The following is a 20,792-nucleotide window of genomic DNA, read 5'->3' as shown; positions in this document are numbered from 1 at the left end:
ATTATTTAGGAAGGGAGGTTTTAGAATCCACTTTAATAACATTAAGTTTCAGTTTTTACTTACTACTTTGTTAGAAGATTTTAAAATGGAATAGAGAGGAAAACATAGCTCCTTTCTGTATATGGTTCTGAAGGTCAGTATCTGATTCTGGCCGAGTTCTTACCTATTAGATAAAGGCTATCTGTGGAGAAAGTGTAGTGTTTCCTGGACAGATATAAAATATTATTTTATAAAGATTTTTAAATAAATAGATCTTTCTGATTCTGTAGTATCTTAAGTAATAATATTTTTGGGGTATTCATTACATATGAACTCAATACATAAATTTCAGTGAATTGAAATGATATATTACCAGTCTTTTGTTTTAAATTTCATTATAATTCTTGTGGGTTATACAGACAGTTTGTTTCTAGAAATATGTAAATTACTTAGTTGGTGTCACTTTTACATTTTATACTATGAACTTGAAAGTGTCAGTTCTCCAGTTTTGAAAAATGTTGTTGGATGTGTTTTAAATGATCTTCTAGATGGTGTCTACTTACCTGATCTTCTAGATGGTGTCTACCTTAGATGTTTCACAAAATGAAAGTACTGAGAAAAGATTTAAGTCTTTGAAGTTAGCCCTAGACTAACTTGTATTTTTCAGGAAAGAGGCCTAATGATCAAACTTTGTATTCTCACTAGCTTCAACTTGAGGAAGCTTTCTGGGGTATCTATAGAAAGTCAGTGTTGAGGCTCAGAGCTTCTATTTTTGTTCTGTCTTTGGGAAAGAAGCTGTGCCTGGAGTTACATTGGATGAATAATTTGAAAACTACTTTTTTAATTTTATAATGAAATGTTCATTTAAGAGGATATAGAAAAACATAAAGAAGAAAGTCAAGATTATCTGTAATCTTAGCAGTCAGAGATAAATACTAATATTTTCGAGTTTAATTTCTGGTAATTTATATACTTAAATACACACACTGAAGTTAATATTAATGGAATCATAATTTGTAATTGTTTTTTTTTCCAGATAATTTGTAAAATTAGGTTTTTCGTATATTTAAAAAGTAAATTCTGATTTGCTGGTCTGCTTAAATATTTTTTATTAAAGCCTAAAACATGTTTAAGATTTTTACATCTTTTAGGAATAGTATTGGTTACTTTCACAGCCCTTCCTATCATAGTAATGTTTTTAAAATACGTTACTCTCCTCTATTATAATTATAAATTAGGGGCATTTATTAAATGCTTTCTTTGCTAAAAAAGGACAACCAGTTTTAATTGTTTCAAGGAGGGTTAGAACACATTTTAGAAGATCATGAGATTAGTGTTTGTGCATGTTACATTTGAACTGCCTTTGAAGCATTCTAGAAGAGACAGTTGTCAATTAGTTGGATATGCATCCTGGGGCTGAGGTGAGGTCTTGGCTGAACAGAGGGGTCATCAGGGTGGTCACTGGTAGTAATTGAAGGCTTGGGCCTGGGATGAGAGGGGAGAGCTCTAAAGACTCAGCCTTGAGAAACCCCCATCTGGCAAGGAGCAGGAGGAAGGAGAGCAGGGGAGGCTGAGTCCTGGCAGCCGGGAGAAGAGGGCATTTCAGGAAGGATGCAGCCAGAGAGTGAGGTGCTGCTGCAAGTGACTTGACGGCCCGGAAAATGCCTGCACGATTTACTGCCATGGCAGTTTACGTCCCCTGACCGGGCCCCAACATCTCCTGAGTTCCCTCCTGCTTCATTGACTGCTGTTTCCCAGTGTCCCCCCCGCGCCTCTCCGTTTCCCAGTTTCCCCCCTCCCGTGCCTCTCCGTTTCCCGGTGTCCCCCCTGCGCCTCTCCGTTTCCCAGTCTCTCTCCTGCGCCTCTCCGTTTCCCGGTGTCCCCCCTGCGCCTCTCCATTTCCCGGTGTCCCCCCTGCGCCTCTCCGTTTCCCGGTGTCCCCCCCGCGCCTCTCCGTTTCCCGGTGTCCTCCCCGCGCCTCTCCGTTTCCCGGTGTCCCCCCTGCGCCTCTCCGTTTCCCGGTGACTCCCCTCCCCGCGCCTCTCCGTTTCCCAGTCTCTCTCCTGCGCCTCTCTGTTTCCCAGTCTGTGCGTGTTGAGGTGATCCCTTGACCATTCTTCCAGCTAGTTTGCTTTCTAACTACTCTGTTCTCCAGGTGAACTCCTCTAGCCTTCAGGTTTATCTCTACTGTATTTTCTCATCTTGGGCATTCTCCACGTTTACAAATGCCTTTGCTTACTGGATATCTCTACTTGGGTGTCTGCTACTAAATATATTCAAGACTGAATTCTCAATTCCCACCCCAAACTTGTTCTTCCATATCACCACCACTGCCATTCATCTAGTTTCAAAGCCATGGAATCATCCTTTCTCTTAAATTCCACATCTAGTATATCAGTAAATCCTGTTAGTGTTCCTCTCAAAGTGTATAGTGTATCTGACCACTTTCACATCTCTGCTGTTACCACCCTAGTCCACACATTTGGTTTCTCTTATCCAGATCCTTACAGTAGCCTCCTAACTGGTCTCCCTGCTGTTGTCCCTGCCCCTGCCTCTCGTAGTCTGTGGTGTGATGGAGCAGCTTGTACTGGTTTGTGAGAGCCAATCATGTGCATGTCTTCCCAGGTTCATGTTTAGTAACATCATATTGGTAGCTTGAAATGGGCCATGATAGCAAGTTTTATAGCACAAAGACCAGCACATACTACAGATCAGGCCATGCCCTCTGCTCCTGAAAGCTGATTGTTCAGCATTTACCAGCACCCCAGTGTCCAGCCGTCTCCCCTGCCTCCGGAACTATGTATTCTGTCTACAGAAACAGACTGGCCCTTTAACAACATAAGTCATGTCACATGACATGTGCCTTGTTACAACTCTCGGATGGCTTTCTGTTAAAATCACAGTAAACCCAAAGTCTTTATGACAGCCTGCAAGCCCTGTGATTTGCCTCTGTACTGGGCTGTAGTGGATAGGTACCCAGTGGATCTTTGTGATGGGGTGAGTTAGAGATGGGAGGAAGGTGGATGACATGTTTGTATACCATCTTAGTAATCTGTTGCATGAGTCCTATTTATATTTTTCTTTTGCAATTAATAGAAGAGATGTGTTTAAGATTTTCTGGTTGTCCAGAATTTAAATTTATTTTTAAATCTCCAGAACTTTAGATAAAGATCTGCTTAAATATAGGTGTAAGACTGTATTCTTAAAGTGAAAATGCAAGTAACTTTTGAAATCTCTTGTAAGTATGCAATTCATTGTTTTTTATTAGCAGAGATAATTAAAATGTTATTTTTGTAAGATATTCCATGGAAAAAAGTAATTGGAAATGTTTTCAATTAAAAAGAAAACCAATGCTTATAAAACCCTTTGTGTCATTCTGTTGTAAAATTAATCTGAACACTTAAAATAATTTGATATTTTTCTTATCATAGTGTATGTACTTTCTGCTTGATTCTGGCGGAAGTCACCATTGTATGTTATATTCTAATCCAGTAGACTGTTAACAGTTGTCAAATTTATTTGTTAAATTCCAGGTATTGTAGTCTTAAAATTATACTGTCAGTGTTTTGATAATCAGATACAATAAGATGTTAATAAGTATAAACAGGACATGTTGTCTTCTTTTATAGGGTATATTTCAGAAACCGCTGGGTGAAGACTGTCCACCCAGTTGTGCATCAGTACTGTTTGATCTCAAGCGCACATTCCACCTTTCAGATGCCACAGAAAGAAGATATTCTTAAACACAGAGTGGTGGTGGTTACATTGAACACTTCCCAGTACCTCTGTCAGTTGGACCTTGAACCTGGTATGCTGACTCAAGACACAGAAAAAGTGAATGCACAGGGCTTCTACGTTCAGTTTAGACCAGGCATTGGCCTGTGGCCCATATCCGGCCAACTGTATTTGTAAATAAAGTTTTATTGGATGGAACACAGTCATGCCCGTTTACTCCCTATATTCTCTATGGATGCTTTTGTGCTACAGCAGCTGAGTTGAGTAGTTTCAACAGATTGCGTGGCTAGAAGAAAACCTAGAATGTCACTGTTTGGCCCTTCACACAGAAAAAATTATCTATCCCTAGTTTAGACATTTTAGTGACTGTTACTCTGTCTTGTTCTCTGATTGATCAGATGGTATTTACTTAATATTGATCATGTGAGAAATTCAAATTGGACAGTTTTGTTTTTTTTTTACAGTTTTCTCAAGTATATAATTTTAAAATACTTGTGCATTAATACAGTGTAGAGACAACAATTATAGTTTGACATATTATTATTATATTTAATTATAGGAACTATGTAAAACCAAATATAGAAAGTACAGATATAAGGTAACAAAAAGTTCTGATAAATATGGCAAAGCTTAACCATCAAAATGTGGTGTCACTTTAAGGTAGTTGCTTTGGAAGGACATTCATTTATTGTTCTTATATTACAATTGTTGACATTGCTCAACGCATTTTTGCTCTCTCCTTTTGGAATTGCTTTCAGAGCCAGTACCAAGTTCTTTTCCATTTCTGAAAGGTAGAGACAGTTCCCTTCACCTTGTATTCCTGGCACCTGGCCCAGGGCATAGACACCTGGAGGCCCTTGATAAACCTCTGTTTATCTTAAAAAATGAACAATGGCCAAGCTTTCTTTTTTGAAGGTAGATTTAATTTTAGAAAAGCTTCAAAATCTTTCGGAGACATGTCTGGTAAATAAGGTAGGTTATCAAACTGAGTGATACCATTAGGGGCGTTAAAAAAAAAAAGAGAGACGTGCCTCTCATGTAATGAGACTTATTTTTCTTGTGCACGCAGCTCATAGCTGGCTGGTGAGGGCAGTTACAAAAGCAGAGTTTCAAAAATGTTTTGAACAGTGGCTGCATCCTTTGGAATGAGTTATATTTCCTCTCAACTGACTTCTTTGATGGAACAGCACTTATTTGCAATGTAAATTTTGGTATGTTTATTTAACAATCAGTCTCATTACTTTATGATTATACTATGCATATTTGCCACGTAAATTAAATACCCAGACCTCCTAAACAGTATAGTTTTGTGAGGAAGAGCAAAGAATGGCTTTGAAGAGCAAGAGTGTAGTACATTTATGGAAGTCAGCTACCTGCTTCATTTTTGGCATTGTTTATACTTTAATTCTCATGTCATCTCATGGAGGGTTATTTTACAGGCTAGACAACCAAGGCTCAGGCTAAATCAGTTTGACTAATTTAGGTTTCTTTTACTAGCTTAAGCTGTAGTCTAACAATATCAGGATTTATTCAATTCCTGATTTAAACCTAACTGTATTTAATTAAAACGTTATCTTACAGAAACAGTAGATTTTTTTTTCACTAGTTTCAGTTTTTCCAATTCGACCCTGTAATTATATAGTCATCTTTTAATTATTCTTGTAGAATAAAAAGCACAAGTTCTCCTAAACAGGGAGAAAATTGCATGTGTCCACATCATGCTTGGGCCACTGTCATTAAACAGACAGCGGTTACTGATACTTGTACTGTCAGCACAGCCGTTTATTTGAATGGACCGTGATGAAGGTAGTGGTGGTGGTTATTCCTGTCAGTAAGATTTAGAAAGTCTCCAACCTAGAAACAGGTTGCTTTAGAAAGCTGTACAAACAGACTATTTGGAACTCGTTGCCATTCAGAGAAATAGAGGTTAGGTTCTTGGGTCAACTCACAGGAAGCTAAATAACCTAGAGAGTTTATAGCTAGCCGTTCTGTTAAGAAACTGTTCTCTGCTGTGGCGTGAAAACAGGCCCCCCCCCTCCCCCCCGACTCAGGGAGCTGGTGGTGGGGGCAGCATTTACTCCTGCGTGTCGAGACAGCAGGGAGATTCCCGCTCTGTTCCCCCTCAGGAAAGGGCACGGGCTCTTCATCCTGTCCACAGATTTCTGTGCTCAGTGTGAGCAACAGCAGTGAGCCAGACATGGGATGTTTGCATCTGAGGAATATTTGATAATGTACATTTTTGATGCTTGTTGTATCTTTTTTTTTCAGACTGGTGATTTTTTTTTTCAACCGGGATAGGTTCTTAGAGTAAAAAATTATATATAATCTGTCTATACACACACTCACATGCGCGCGCGCGCACACACACACACACACACACACACACACACACACATACACAAAATAAACCTAAATAATCAAAGTAGTGAATTTGCTAATAGATAACCTTTGTTTTTGGTCAAAGATGGATTATAACTTTCTCTTTTATATTAGATTTTGGGTATGATATCCTTTATCTTAATGTCTAATATGTATGTTTAAGCTAAAGTTACTCATGAACTACCATTGTTTTGTTTTTGGTGTTTTAGCAAATAAACAGTGAAAGGACTTTGGGCCTGTCACTGTTTCCTTGCCAGCTTTTCTTTGTGGTGAGAGCTGCTCTCTTGAACTTTAAAGTCTCTTTCGCATGCACGGATGGAACTTGTTAGTCTGGGGGCTGGGAGGTCCAGGTGCCATTTTTTGTCTATTATTGAGTAAAATAGTTATTCATTTCAACTTCTATTTTCTAAATAATGACTGAAATGTACATACGGTTTTCTAAATTGAGGATTGGTATTAAAGCACTCAGAAGTCTTAAATTAGGCCTCTGAATTCTTTCCTTAACAGAGAAGAAAGGACTTCCTCCCTTTATCACTGCTGTAATGTACTGTCCTGTGTTTGCCCCGTGCCTTGTAGGGTTTTTCACTCACATTTTGTTAGACGAGGCTGCCCAGGCCATGGAGTGTGAAACCATCATGCCTCTGGCGCTAGCAACTAAACACACGCGGGTTGTCCTAGCCGGTGACCACATGCAGGTAGGTGCCCTCGAGTCAGCCTGTCGAAAGGAGCTTGTGTTATGTTTTGATGTTTAGTGTCGGTTTGTTTCCTAAAGCGCCCTGTGAAATTGTGCCATGCATTTCGGTTCAAGTACTTTAAATATTTCTGTACTAATAGTGAAAAATCTTGGTATTTCTGAAGGAAAATTGCTACCCTACCACTTTATTTCCTTTGGTAGAGAGTAGAATGAATAAAGTTATCAGTGTTAGCATTTTCATGTTTGTTAATTTGAAGTTCAGTTCTCTACAGTAGGAATATTTGATTCTTTTCTTTATTGAATAAATTTAAATTATCCTGCCTATGATTCCTCAGTTCCTGTCCCCAACATTTGTTTTCCTGAAGCATTAGATTTTTCACCATCGTGGGAAGTTAAAATAAAAAATGAATCAAAATCTCAAGGAACTTGTCTGATCTTATTAATACCTATGTATGAAAGAGAATTACAGTTTTTCTAATAAAATATCAGTTTTACAGAGCTGCAAATTAAGGTTCTTTCTCTTTTGTCACCGTTGACTGATTGAACTTATAGAGTATTGTAGTTGTCCAGGCCTTTAGGAAAGAGTTGAATGTAGAGGAAAAAATTCTATTTTTATTGCTTTGCCAGAAGTAGTTTAGTTTTTGTTCTTAGTGTCTAAGATATAGTCAAGAATGGTTTGTTACACTTTACGAGATAAATATGGCTTTCTGCTAATTATTAAGAAGTTTTTTAGTCATAGGTTGTATATGTTGCCAGCTTACCATTTGAAATAGTTGATTAATTTTAGTGAAACAGTAGATTGACTCCACCAGTGATACAGTGGGTCACATTCCTAAAATTACTAAGGTAGTAGCTATTTATTATTAAGTCAGAGAAGTCCTTTATTAACCTGGATACAGACACTCTAGGTTAGTGTTGACATACTGAAAGGAAAAGTTGGAAAACTTAGCTAAAACTTTATAGTAGTAAAAAACTTTATAGTAGTGAAGTTTTTCCTAGAATATATGTTTGACTCTGCTTATTGCAACATTCAGCATGCTGAGATTTAGTATATCAGAAGTTCCAGCATGGTGGATTTTTTTTATAAGTATGTTAATAAGAATACTATTTGTATATTTAGTTAAATTTTCTCCTGTGTGTTTATCTGTTACAGCTCAGTCCTTTTGTTTACAGCGAGTTTGCCAGGGAGAGGAACCTCCATGTGTCGTTACTTGATCGGCTCTATGAGCACTACCCTGCCGAGTTTCCCTGTAGGATCCTCCTGTGCGAGAACTACCGCTCCCACGAAGCTATCATCAAGTAGGTGTGAGCTGCCCGCTCTGCCACGTTGTCATGTGTGGTCTGGGGGAGGGGACTGAGCACAGCACTGATCCTAGGGACAGATTATTCCCCGCAGAGTTACACGGTGTCCCTAGTGTCACAAATTATATTAAATTTTATGTCTGTAAAAGTTACACCTCAAGAGTTAGTGCGGAGAAGGCAATGGCAACCCACTCCAGTACTCTTGCCTGGAAAATCCCATGGTCGGAGGAGCCTGGTAGGCCGCAGCCCATGGGGTCTCGAAGAGTCGGACATGACTGAGCGACTTCACTTTCACTTTTCACTTTCATGCATTGGAGAAGGAGATGGCAACCCACTCCAGTGTTCTTGCCTGGAGAATCCCAGGGATGGCAGAGACTGGTGGGCTGCCGTCTGTGAGGTCGCACAGAGTCGGACATGACTGAATCAACTTAGCAGCAGCAGCAGCAAGAATTAGCTGTAATTTTCTATAGCAGGGCCGTTCTGCAGACAAATCTTCAGTTTCTACTAGCTATAACACCTTTTTCTGTGACCGAATACATAATGTGTATGTAAAACTACATGATAGATATATATATAATAAGCAAATATATTGACATATATATATATAATAAGCAAATATATTGACAAATTGCATAACGGTTTATGAATATGTGTCTGGTTGTGTTACACAAGGAATCTGTTTTGAAGAAAGGAAGGATGGGAGGAAGGAAGGAAGGAAAACCATGAAATTTAGCAATAAAAGTTTTAAAAGGTTTCTATTAAATAGAGTGCGCATCATTGAAAGTATCTTGAGCAGTAGCTCACTGAAGAGCCACAGGCCAGAGTACCCTCCAGCCTCATCCAGACCAACCCCGGGGAGCCCTGTGTGCTGCGTTCAGTCACTATCACCACCAAAACTTAAGACTTTTTCAAATTTAGTGTAATTTAATAATATTGATTATGGCAGTTGTGGTAAAATCATTTTTAGGTTTCTGTGAAAGCAACAGGAGAGAGAAAAGTAAATTTAGATTTAACTATGGCTTTTATCATTATCTCAACATGTGGTTCCTTTTATTGTTGCCAGTCATTTTCTGCAGTCAGTGATGAATGGAGTACTAGGTAGTATCTTCCTTACTGAAGAGTAATCATTTTACAGTTGAAGACTGGAATGACCCTCAGTTACGTGTGTTGTTTCAATGTCTATAGATCTTTGTTTGCAAAAGTATATGATCTATGTAAATCAAAATACACACGTAAAATAATTTTAGTGTAGAGAACCATAACAGCTAGCAAATTTCCTTATAGAGCAGGACCCTCATTTAGAATTGACCACCACTGTTTCTCCCTTTGCTCTCTGTGCTCCGGCTCCACGCCTGCCCCAGGTCAGTTCATGTAGCAGAGGTGTGCCAGGGCCCTGCAGTGTTTGTACTGCTGTGGTTAACTTTGGAGGAGATCTTGGCAGCATGGATATTAGATGTTTGGGTTAAAATTAATCATGGGCATACAGCAACATTGATTTGACTGGTAATTTTTGTTTCTCATGGGTAAAATTAATTTTGGAGCTCAGTTACTTTTTACTTATTTATGTATTTTGGTCTTTTTCTGCAGTTACACCTCTGAGCTCTTCTATGAGGGCAAGCTGATGGCCAGTGGAAAGCAGCCAGCACACAAGGAGTTCTACCCACTGACCTTCTTTACAGCGCGAGGGGAGGATGTGCAGGAGAAGAACAGCACCGCTTTTTATAATAATGCAGAGGTACCTTGGTTCTTCTCGCAAATTGTCAACATTTTTGCAGTCAGAAAGTCTGGTCTTATTAAGCATTTATTTAAAATTTGAGTTGATATTTTATCATGTGTTGACTTGATTTACATAAAAATGGTATGAAGGTTTATTCTTTTTTGTGTAACATTGATTTGTTAAGATAAATCTCCCGTGGGAAACAAAAATTTTGGTTTACATTCTGTCTTATGCCAAAGTACAGAGCTTAATTTAAAAGTCGGTGTTTTCATATAGGTTATTATTGTTAGCCATCTTAAAAGGACTATGATCACATTTTATAGTGCATGCTTGAATCAGGTGTCAGCTTTAAACGTGTAAGACTTGACAAGAGTCCTGTCCTCCAAGAGGTCACACGGATGACGACGTCGCTAGTCCATTATGTGCTACAACTTGTATGGTTCTCTTACAGTTTCTGACTTTTTAAGTTTAGAGAAAATGTGGATAGTATGAGGGGTCAGATCAGGCAGCAGACAAAAACCTCTGTGTCTTCAGGGTCTCAGACCAGAGAGCCTGAGGTTTGTTTCTGGCTGTCACGTGGGAGTGGAGTTCTGGACTTCAGGAAGCCCAGGGGAGGTGGTGTGCCTGGCTGGTCATTAGGGGAATGATTCTTAATCTGTGGTATCTATCTCCCTCTCCTCCCTTGAGTCCCATGCTTTACTCATTTTATTTACAAAGAAATGGCTTTTATTATGTAACAATAATTCATCTTCCCCTTTTAAAATTGATCAGAGGCCTGGAGTTAGAAGTCAGTACAAGAAAATTGACAGTACCCATTTGGTAAAATCCTAGCCAGAAGCAAAGCAACTTGGCATTTTAATTAGTCTGTGCCAGTTAATTTTAGGAAAAGGTAAACTTTTCTTTACATTTGAAATGTTGACAGATAACTCTTAAGGGTTTCCTTTATTACTTTTGCACTCAGGTTGGAAAATGCTGGCTGGAAAGTCAGTTAAGATGAGAAAGGAGAATAAATATGCTGTTTTACCATCTTTTATAATTAACCGTGTAATTGTGTTTAGCAGTATGCTTTGTTTGTGTTGATTCGAATTACTGTCTAGAGTCACTTGCTTTCAGCCTGAAGAAATTTTAGTATTTCTTTTAGGGCACGTCTGCTAGTAAGGAAATCTTTCAGTTTTTGTTTTTCTGGGAATGTCTTTATTTTGCCTTCATTTTTGGAAAGTGGGCTTCCCTGGTAGGTCAGATAGTAAAGCGTCTGCCTACAATGCAGGAGACCCAGGTTCGATCCCTGTGTCGGGAAGATCCCCTGGAGAAGGAAATGGCAACCCACTCCAGTATTCTTGTCTGGAGAATTCCATGGACCGAGGAGCCTAGTGGGCTACAGTCCCTGGGGTCGCAAAGAGTCGGACACGACTGAGCGACTTCACTTCACTTTGGAAAGTAGTTTTGTTGGATATTAGATTATAGTTTGAGTTCTTTCAGCACACTGAAATATGCTTTCCTACTGCTTTATTGCCAGCATTGTTTCTGATGAGAAGTCGTCTGTTAATCTTGTTGGTGTTCTTTGTAGATGATGAGTTGTTTTTTTGTTGCTGTTTTCAAGGACTTGTTTTTGTCTGTGACTTCCACCATGTTGAGGATGGTATGTCTGGGTGTGGATCTCTTTGCATTTATCTTACTTGAAGTTCACTGAACTTGATGTGTTGATTATAGTTTTTCATCAAATTTGGAAAAATTTTAGCCATTATTTATTTGAATTTTTTTTCTGCTCTTTTCTATCTCTTCTGGGTCTCCCAGTATGTTGGTGGGCTTAATGGTGTTCCATGTTTCTCTGAGGCTTTTGTCTTTTTTTCCATCCCCGCTCCGTCTTCAAATCACGTGATCTCTATCTGAATATTTTTGTTTGCTAGTTTGTTTTTCTACCAGCTCAGATCTGTTGTTGGGGCCCTCTGGTGAACTTTTCATCTCCACTAGTTCACTTTTCATTTCCCCGCGGCATCAATCACTCCACGGTGCAGTCCAGCTGAAGTTGGGCCCTCGGCAGGAACAGAGGGGTGCCGCCTTGTGAAGTTTGCTCTGATCTCCAGGGCAGAACTCAGGGCACAGTTGCTGCAGGAGGGTGTGGACTTGCTCTTCACCGGCTGTCTCACTGCATTGTCCTGCAGAAGGAGCCTTGAATGTCAAGTGTGTAGAATCTGTGCTGCTGTCCAGAAGCTGCTGTACCCCAGAGAGTGGACCCTCTGCAGCCCAGAGCTGGGAGGCGAGGTCTGCTATTGTCCACTGGCTGCTGAATCTACAGAGTGGGTCTTCTGTCCTCGGAAGCTGTGGGAGGTGGCAGCTGCCACCTGGCTGCCGGGCTCACCTGATCGGCTCTCCTGTGACACACCCTGTCTGAGCAGAGAAGGCCGCCAGCCTCGCCCAGCGTCCACTCAGGTCCTCGCTGCAGACCAGGACTTGGGAAGGGGAGGTGCTGCCCAAGTGCTGCCAACTGCTCACGGGCCTTCTGCCGCATGTTGCTGGGAAAAGGAGATCTCTGATGTTCAGCTGCTGCCAAAACCACCTGGAGTAGCTTTTGCACCCCAGGGAGCGCGAGTAGATGGGGGCTGCCCCTCAGCCACTGATGTGGTCCTTGAGACTCTGCTGTGGAGAGTGGGTGCAGTCCCGGGCCTGAGTGCCCAGCCTTCCACTTTGTGCTCTGACTTGTGTAGGTTTTGTTGAAGCAGTGCTTCTCAGTTTCTTGCAAACGCTTTGATTAATCTCCAGAGACTCTGGATGGTTATCTGTTAAGCTTGACGAGCTCGGTAGAGTTTGTCTAGGAGAGAGGCTCCCCGAACTCCTCAGAGCATTCCAAGTCTGTGTATTTTGACTACAGTTTTCTGCTGCTTACGATGTAAAGGGCAGGGGAGAGATGAAGTGGGGAAGTGGTTGTGTTGCTTAGTGGAAGGACAGTGTGTAGAGGTGGGCAGCAGAGATGTGGCCCTACTGTTCACACACCACCACGTCTAATGCAGTGGGCGAGATAGCTTGCCCTGTTCCTTGTTGTGGAGACTCAGACCTGCCTTTCTCATGCTTATGTTGAGAGTACACTGTTTCCAATCCAGTCTGCTCACCAGAGTCCTTAGACAGTCTTTGTTTCACTTGCTGCTATTTTATTGTAACAATAGGACAACTGGAGTCTATTCCTTTGTCATTCATTTGAATTTATATCTGCAAGTGGGAGCTGCATCCTGGCCAGTAATCCTCAAGTTCTTAAAAGGAATAAAACTATAAATTTTTGTATAGTCACTGTTATAAATTTGAATAGATATTACTGACAAATAGTGAATAAATAATGTATTTTAAATATATTAAAAATTGTCTCCTTCCTCTCTCTGCCCTTAGGCTCTTGCCTGACCCTCCATTGAGCTTGTCTTATATATCCATTTTAAATTAGGACACTATTTTCTAAATATACAGTAATCTTTTAGCAGACAAGGAACCTGTTTTATTAACTGTTTTATCACCTATTGTGCCAAGCATTGAAACTGATCAATTCATTGAGTTAAAGTAGATTGAACTACACTAAAAACCATGTTATGATTTAGTAAGTGGGGTCCGAAGAGTTCAGCTGGGTGAAATGTGGTGTGGCTTGGTTGTGCGGGTCCTGCAGTGGCCTGGGTGGAGTTGAGCTGCTGGACGGCACTGACCGCCGCACGCCAGCCCCTCCGTGGAGCCCAGGTGTGCGCTCGTCCCAGCTGCGGTTTGGCAGCCCCGGCTCTCGGCTGCTCTGTTGAGCTGTCAGTGGGGATGGAGGTGGCGTTAGCCCTTGTACTGCCGAGACCTGATGGGAGGCCCTGACTCTGGGAGTCTCGTGGTTTCATTGGCTTGATCTGTGGAGATGGACTAAGAAATGCTGGTGATGTGGGAACCTGCTTCCCTGTTTCCCCAGTGGGGTTGCCAGCTTCATGCCCTTTTCTCCAGGTAGGAACTCAAACCTGTCCTCATGTAGGAATGGAGGTGAGGCAAAGGGTGGGGGCCAACTGCCAGTTATATTTTCTCTGATTCCCATGTTTTCACTGGGTGCACTACTGTAGAAATTTACTGCTTGAAATGTAAATAAAAATTTTTTATTCTCCCTGTGTTCATATCAGCAAAGCAGTACTCCTATCTAGAGGTTGTTTTAAACTGACATTTGCTAATATGGGATCATTTGTACATCTATTTCAGTTACCATAAGTTTTTCTGATGCCTTTAATATGTCTATGTGTGTGCTTATTTAAAGGTATTTGAAGTGGTGGAGCGTGTGGAAGAGCTGAGAAGGAAGTGGCCGGTAGCGTGGGGCAAGCTGGATGACGGCAGTATTGGTGTGGTGACTCCTTACGCAGACCAGGTGTTCAGGATACGTGCCGAACTTCGGAAAAAGAGGTTATCTGATGTTAACGTAGAAAGGGTGCTCAATGTTCAAGGTAACTATGAATTGAAATGAATTGGTTATTCAAATGCTTAAATTTCAAAGTATGTGCACTTCTGATATTTAGATTTCAAGATTTCTGAACAAGCATTTGTGTATTCGTTTCACATCAAGTTCTTCAACGCCAACATTGGCAATTAAATGTTGAGCTCATTTACATGCTTATTAATTTTTTGTATCCGAATAAAAGAAGTATGAACAAATTGACTTCTTCTGTGACTATAACTGTGTGAATGTGTGTGCTGTAGTTACGGTCACAGTGGCATCCAACACTTATTGTCATTATAATGTATCCAAGAACTAAAGATTTTATCTCTTCATAAAGATTTTTAACTTGCACCTGTCAAGCCAGGAATAGGCATAGCTTATTAAAGGCATAGTTTGTTCGTTATCTAAATTCCTAAGTGAATAAAGCAACTTTTAAAAATTTTCATGTGATTAGTTGCTACAAAATTTGTGCGTTTAAGTAAGTAAAGCAGCACTATAGTGTGAGGGCCAGAGAAGCCAAGTACAGTGTTAGGTTCCATGGGAATATCCAATAATAATTTCTAAATTATGGTGGGGATGGGGGGAATAGCTCCACTGTACTGTGCATTCAGATCATGCAGAATTCGTGTGTGCGTTTTAGGAAGAATACTGCTAGTAAACCAGGAAGCATCCAGGGAAGACCTAGCACAGTTAGTGGTCTGGAGCCTGCATGTGGTTCAAGCAGAAATGCTTGAAAGAACAATGACTGCTTGGCCTGGAGAAGAGAGGACTAAGAATTGACACTAAAACTGTACTCAGATATGTGGAGGCTTGTCACAGAATGAGGGATAGATATGTTAATGTAAGAAAGAATCTGGGGTAAAGTGTATAAACTGGGCTCTCAAGGCTTCCTCCTGATGTCAGTTCTTTCAGTTATTTTGGAAATTATTTCCAGAAGCAGAATTTCTGCATCATATGTTAATTCTATGTTTAATTTTTCAGAAACTGCCATACTATTCTCTGTACCTCTTTACATACCATTTTACATTTCTACCTACAGTGAACAAGAGTTCCAATTTCTCCACATCCTTAATGAAACCTGTTATTTAGCAGTAACATTTTAAAAATGAAATTCTCTTATTAGATCACTGGTTCAAATAACAATCCTCTTTTATTTTGTTGTAGGAAAGCAATTCAGAGTTTTGTTTCTTAGCACAGTACGTACAAGGCATACTTGTAAACATAAACAGACACCAATTAAAAAGAAAGAGCAGCTGCTAGAAGATTCCACAGAGGACTTGGATTATGGTTTTTTGTCTAACTACAAGCTTCTCAACACTGCCATCACAAGAGCACAATCCCTGGTTGCCGTGGTGGGCGATCCCATTGCTCTGTGCTCCATTGGAAGATGCAGGTAATTATGTGTTAGTGTTGGAGACACTGAATGGAGAAATGTAGTGATCTGTATCCCTGTGTACATGTTTATTTACATGACCTCTTCGCTAATTAAACTTTAGTCTTACCTGATATCCAGTGGGAACACAAAAATATATTGCTTTGAGTGTGTTCATTGTATATATACACTTGTGTACTCATTGTTCATCGTCATTCATTCGATATTTTCTGAGTGCTTGCTATTGTTCCAAGCACTCTTCTAGCCACCGAGGATGTATCAGTGAACAAACAGACAAAAATCTCTGCCTTTTGGGGGCTTAACATTTTATTGGGGAGGAAAGGAATACCAACAATAAAGAAAGTAAAAACACTTTGTAACATTTTCTGTGATAAGTTCAGTGGAAGAGAAATAGAACGTGAAGGGATTAAAAGGGCTAGGGTAGGTGGACCAGCCTGTGATTGTTCTGTGCGGTTGGAGTCGCCTCTTGGAGAAGTTCACCTTGGAGGTGGGGTGTGTGCTTTGCAGGTGTCTGGGGTGAACGTGCTGTGGAACAAGTGGGCACCCAGTGGGGTCCTGAAGGTGGCTTTGTGGACACGCATTATCTTTGATGGAGACTGAATTTTATACACTTAGTTCCCTTTGTTCTCCTTCAGTATTGCTTTAGCTTGTTTTTGATGAATTTCCTTCTCATTTTTTCTCAAGGCTTCACAGTGTAAATAATTCTTTGTGTCTGGTTAATTCAGAGAACCTTAAAATTAGGAGGTTAAGAAGAGTTTTTACTTGGCTTTAGGAAAAACTGATAATATTCCTTAGATTGTAGTCATAAGGAATGTTAAAATATCAGCATATATACAAAGATGGGATCAATAAAGAACAGAAATGGTATGGACCTAACAGAAGCAGAAGATATTAAGAAGAGGTGGCAAGAATACACAGAAGAACTGTACAGAAAAGATCTTCACAACCCAGATAATCACGATGGTGTGATCACTCACCTAGAGCCAGACATCCTGGAATGTGAAGTCGAGTGGGCCTTAGGAAGCATCACTACGAACAAAGCTAGTGGAGGTGATGGAATTACTGTTGAACTATGTCAGATCCTAAAAGATGATGCTGTGATTCAATATGCCAGCAAATTTGGAAAACTCAGCAGTGGCCACAGGACTGGAAAAGGTCAGTTTTCATTCCAATCCCTAAGAAAGGCAATCCCAAAGAATGCTCAAACTGCTGCACAGTTGCACTCATCTCACATGCTAGCAAAGTAATGCTCAAAATTCTCTAAGCCAGACTTCAACAATACCTGAACCATGAACTTCCAGATGTTCAAGCTGGTTTTAGAAAAGGCAGAGGAACCAGAGATCAAATTGCTAACATCTGCTGGATCATCAGAAAAGCAAGAGAGTTCCAGAAAAACATTTATTTCTGCTTTATTGACTATGCCAAAGCCTTTGACTGTGTGGATCACAATAAACTGTGGAAAATTCTGAGAGAGATGGGAATACCAGACCACCTGACCTGCCTCTTGAGAAATCTGTTTGAAGGTCAGGAAACAACAGTTAGAACTGGACGTGGAACAACAGACTGTCTCCAAATAGGAAAAGGAGTACGTCAAGGCTGTATATTGTCACCCTGCTTATTTAACTTATATGCAGAGTACATCATGAGAAACACTGGGCTGGAGGAAGCACAAACTGGAATCAAGATTGCCGGGAGAAATATCCATAACCTCAGATATGTAGATGACACCACCCTTATGGCAGAAAGTGAAGAGGAACTAAAGAGCCTCTTGATGAAAGTGAAAGAGGAGAGTGAAAAAGTTGGCTTAAAGCTCAACATTCAGAAAACTAAGATCATGGCATCTGGTCCCATCACTTCATGGCAAATAGATGTGTAAACAGTGGAAACAGTAACAGACTTAATTTTGGGGGGCTTCAAAATCACTGCAGATGGTGACTGCAGGCCTGAAATAAAAAGCCACTTACTCCTTGGAAGAAAAGTTATGACCAACCCAGACAGCACATTACTTTGCCAACAAAGGTCCGTCTAAGTCAAGGCTGTGGTTTTTCCAGTGGTCATGTATGGATGTGAGAGTTGGACTGTGAGGAAAGCTGAGGGCTGAAGAATTGATGCTTTTGAACTGTGGTGTTGGAGAAGACTCTTGAGAGTCCCTTAGACTGCACGGAGATCCAACCAGTCCATCCTAAAGGAGATCAGTCCTGAATGTTCATTGGAAGGGCTGATGCTGAAGCTGAAACTCTAGTACTTTGGCCACCTGATGTGAAGAGCTGACTTATTTGAAAAGACCCTGATGCAGGGAAAGACTGAAGGTGAGAGGAGAAGGGGACGACAGATGATGAGATGGTTGGATGGCATCACCAACTCGATGGATGTGAGTTTGGGTGAATTCCGGGAGTTGGTGATGGACAGGGAGGCCTGGCGTGCTGCAGTCCCTGGGGTTGCAAAGAGTTGGACATGACTGAGCGACTGAACTGAACTGATAAAAACTTTCTCTTTGTACACTTATGTTTTATACTAGGTAATAGGAATTTTAACTCTATGAAGCCAGTAATGTGAGACTTTGCCTATGCAGTGTTGAAAGACTGTTAGCAAAAAAAAAAAAAAAAAATTGAACAGAAATTTAGACGACTCTTGATGAAAAAGAACAAAATGTACTAGAGATTACTTAGAATTTTTAAAGTATTCTAATACCTGTCAAAGTGAGTTCAGAAAAGTAGAATGACCTCAAATACACCTTGGGTAGTTACTTCTTAATATGTTGGAGTAGACAAAGCTGTTAGCAAGTGGCTCTTTTAGACCAGGTCTTCTATTGGAGGACAGATAGAGCAGCAGTTTATTATCTGCTCTCCTGTCTCAGCAGGAAAAAAGTATTCTTTGGGAAGGGAGACAGTTTGGGACCTTTAAGAGTAAGCTGTGTATATTAGACTCCAGAAGAAGTTAATATACTTTATAGGGGAAAGCCATTAACAGTGGAGTCAGGTAGAGTTTAATTTATGGTTACATTATGAACAATGACCTTTTATTTTAAAGGAAATAAAATTTGAATGGTCCATGGATTGTTTTATATAGCTAAACAGTTCTGTTGTAAAATATCTTAAATTTCACATTTAAAAAATAATTTCCATTAATTTTTAGCCACTAATGACAAAAAGTGGGGAAGGGAATATGTTAATTACAAGATACAATTGAATAAAGTTAAGTGTATTAATTTGGCTTCCCTCTGAGATGTTTACTTTGGTTACTTTACTGTTCATTGAAAATATATTTGGTTAGAATATTGCTGTGATAGTTTACCATTTTTGTTTATATTTATCATTTGATAAATGAGAGAACACATACAATTGGATTAGAATTTAATAGATTAAAACAAACAAAAAAAACCAGTTGACATACATTAAAAATCAACTGAAAACTTTTGGGGGAATAAATGGTATAACAGTGGTCTTGAGTGACATTACCTTTGGATGTTCTTTATAAATAACCCCAGACATTTACCAACATGCATATTTTTTTAAAACCATTACCGTTCCCATAGAGTCACACTGTACTGTGAATCATGTGGGTTAGCGTTGTTCACCCCTTCTCTGAGCAGAGAGGTGAAGGAATTCTTTCTGAGGCCATGCTGTCAGGCTCATTTTTAACTTGAAGCCAGGTCTACTGGTTGTTTTATTTCTTACTACTCAGTTGGAGTGTGTCAAGGACCTCACATTAATTTATAAGCTGGGTGAAATATTTTCAAAGAAGTCAGTACACTGTGTAGGGAGAGAAAATGACACGCCCTGTAGCTGAACGGGAGTGCTGGTTGTCTGTGTTATTTGAGAGTTCAATGAACTGTATAACCCAAGTGCTGATGGTTGAGGCGTATGGATACTTACGCTTCACTCTTACCAGCTTCAGTAGGAATTAAATTAATCTCGAAATACAAATGACCCTGAAGGACCTATCGTGGTTCTCGGGTGCTGCAGTGATGAGGGTGTGGGTTCTTCGTGGTTTGAGGTGGTCAGGCTGTGTCACTCGTCCCTCATGTGATATTTATACAAAACTAATATGATACTTCAAATACTGATCAAGTTTTTAGGAATAATTACTGTGTATGGTATATCCGTTTAGAAGGCAGCCAGTTATATAATCTTTTTTTGTTGTAAAGTACTTTTAAAGAGAATTTTCCTGTTAACTCTAAATGAACATGGGGAACTTTCCCTTCTCCTCCTCACCAAACCAGTGAGTATTGATGTCGTAACTGCTGTTCAGTGCTGGGTCAGGTGCTTTGCACACAGTCAGACCAATAACCCTGCGATGTGGGGGTTTTATTTGCATTTTAAATGGGCAGCCTGAAGTAGAGCTTCAATTTCTACCCAGGGCCACCTAGCTATTAAGAGACTCATTCAAACAGATGTCACATTGACTTCAAAACCCACACTTTTCTTCTTGCTGAGTTACCTTGCCTCTCCCAGGGAGTGGTGCATGTGTGAATAAATAAGCCCTGAAGAGGGAGAGGCGGAGGAGGCAGTTGTGGGGAGGGAGTGGGCAGGGGTGGGATGGGGGGAATCATACATTTTCTCCAAACAAGCATGTTTGGAAAAGATCTTCTTTTGAAGTGAATTTATTAGTGAATTCTATCTCCTCTATAAGGTATAAACATATTTCACAGATGCGGAGATGTGTGTATATGTGTATGTGCACACATACCCTCTCTCTGCGTGAAATAAGGACACCAAATGAATTTTCAGTGTTTTATCCGTGATCCTAGAAGCAAGGTTGGCATGAAAATAAAACCAGACTTTCTGTTCATGTACTGGGTGAAAGTAACGTTTTGTTTTCTCAAAGTAATACTTCCATTACCACATAGAGACACACTTGTGTTCTCTAACCAGCATTATATAGCATGTTAACAGTTTAGGGAGCAGCTGAGAATTGATGAAGCATTTAAATAACCTTAGTGGTAAATTTTTCAGTCTGAGTGTTGAAATTCTCAAGTGGTCTTCCAATTAAGTGTTCTGAAATGCCTCATGATACCATGTGTAGTATTTCATTAAAGTTCTGAGTTCAAGAACATTGTGAAATAGTCTGAAAGAGCCTTCACAGAGAGAGAGGAATCTTTCTGGCTGTAAGAATTTTTGAAGGAAAAATTACATTTCTCTCAAGGTTTAAAAGTGGA

General features: G+C 40.1%; 1 protein-coding gene across 14 annotated transcripts in view; it reads left to right on the top strand.

Annotated features, from left to right (window-relative positions):
* HELZ (helicase with zinc finger) overlaps window positions 1-20,792 on the top strand; it is a 142,027-nt gene that overhangs the window by 76,176 nt on the left and 45,059 nt on the right. For all 14 annotated transcript variants that reach the window (XM_061145052.1, XM_061145056.1, XM_061145043.1 and 11 more), the window contains 6 exons: window positions 3,609-3,787; window positions 6,670-6,788; window positions 7,941-8,086; window positions 9,677-9,824; window positions 14,065-14,248; window positions 15,406-15,634. In XM_061145052.1, the coding sequence (XP_061001035.1) occupies window positions 3,609-3,787; window positions 6,670-6,788; window positions 7,941-8,086; window positions 9,677-9,824; window positions 14,065-14,248; window positions 15,406-15,634 (1,005 nt within the window). The remainder of the gene's footprint in view (window positions 1-3,608; window positions 3,788-6,669; window positions 6,789-7,940; window positions 8,087-9,676; window positions 9,825-14,064; window positions 14,249-15,405; window positions 15,635-20,792) is intronic.

The sequence above is a fragment of the Dama dama genome, chromosome 5 (assembly GCF_033118175.1).
Source record: "Dama dama isolate Ldn47 chromosome 5, ASM3311817v1, whole genome shotgun sequence".
Lineage (NCBI taxonomy): Eukaryota > Metazoa > Chordata > Mammalia > Artiodactyla > Cervidae > Dama > Dama dama.
Note: the sequence above shows the minus strand (reverse complement) of the source record. Positions and strands in the feature narration are given on the sequence as shown.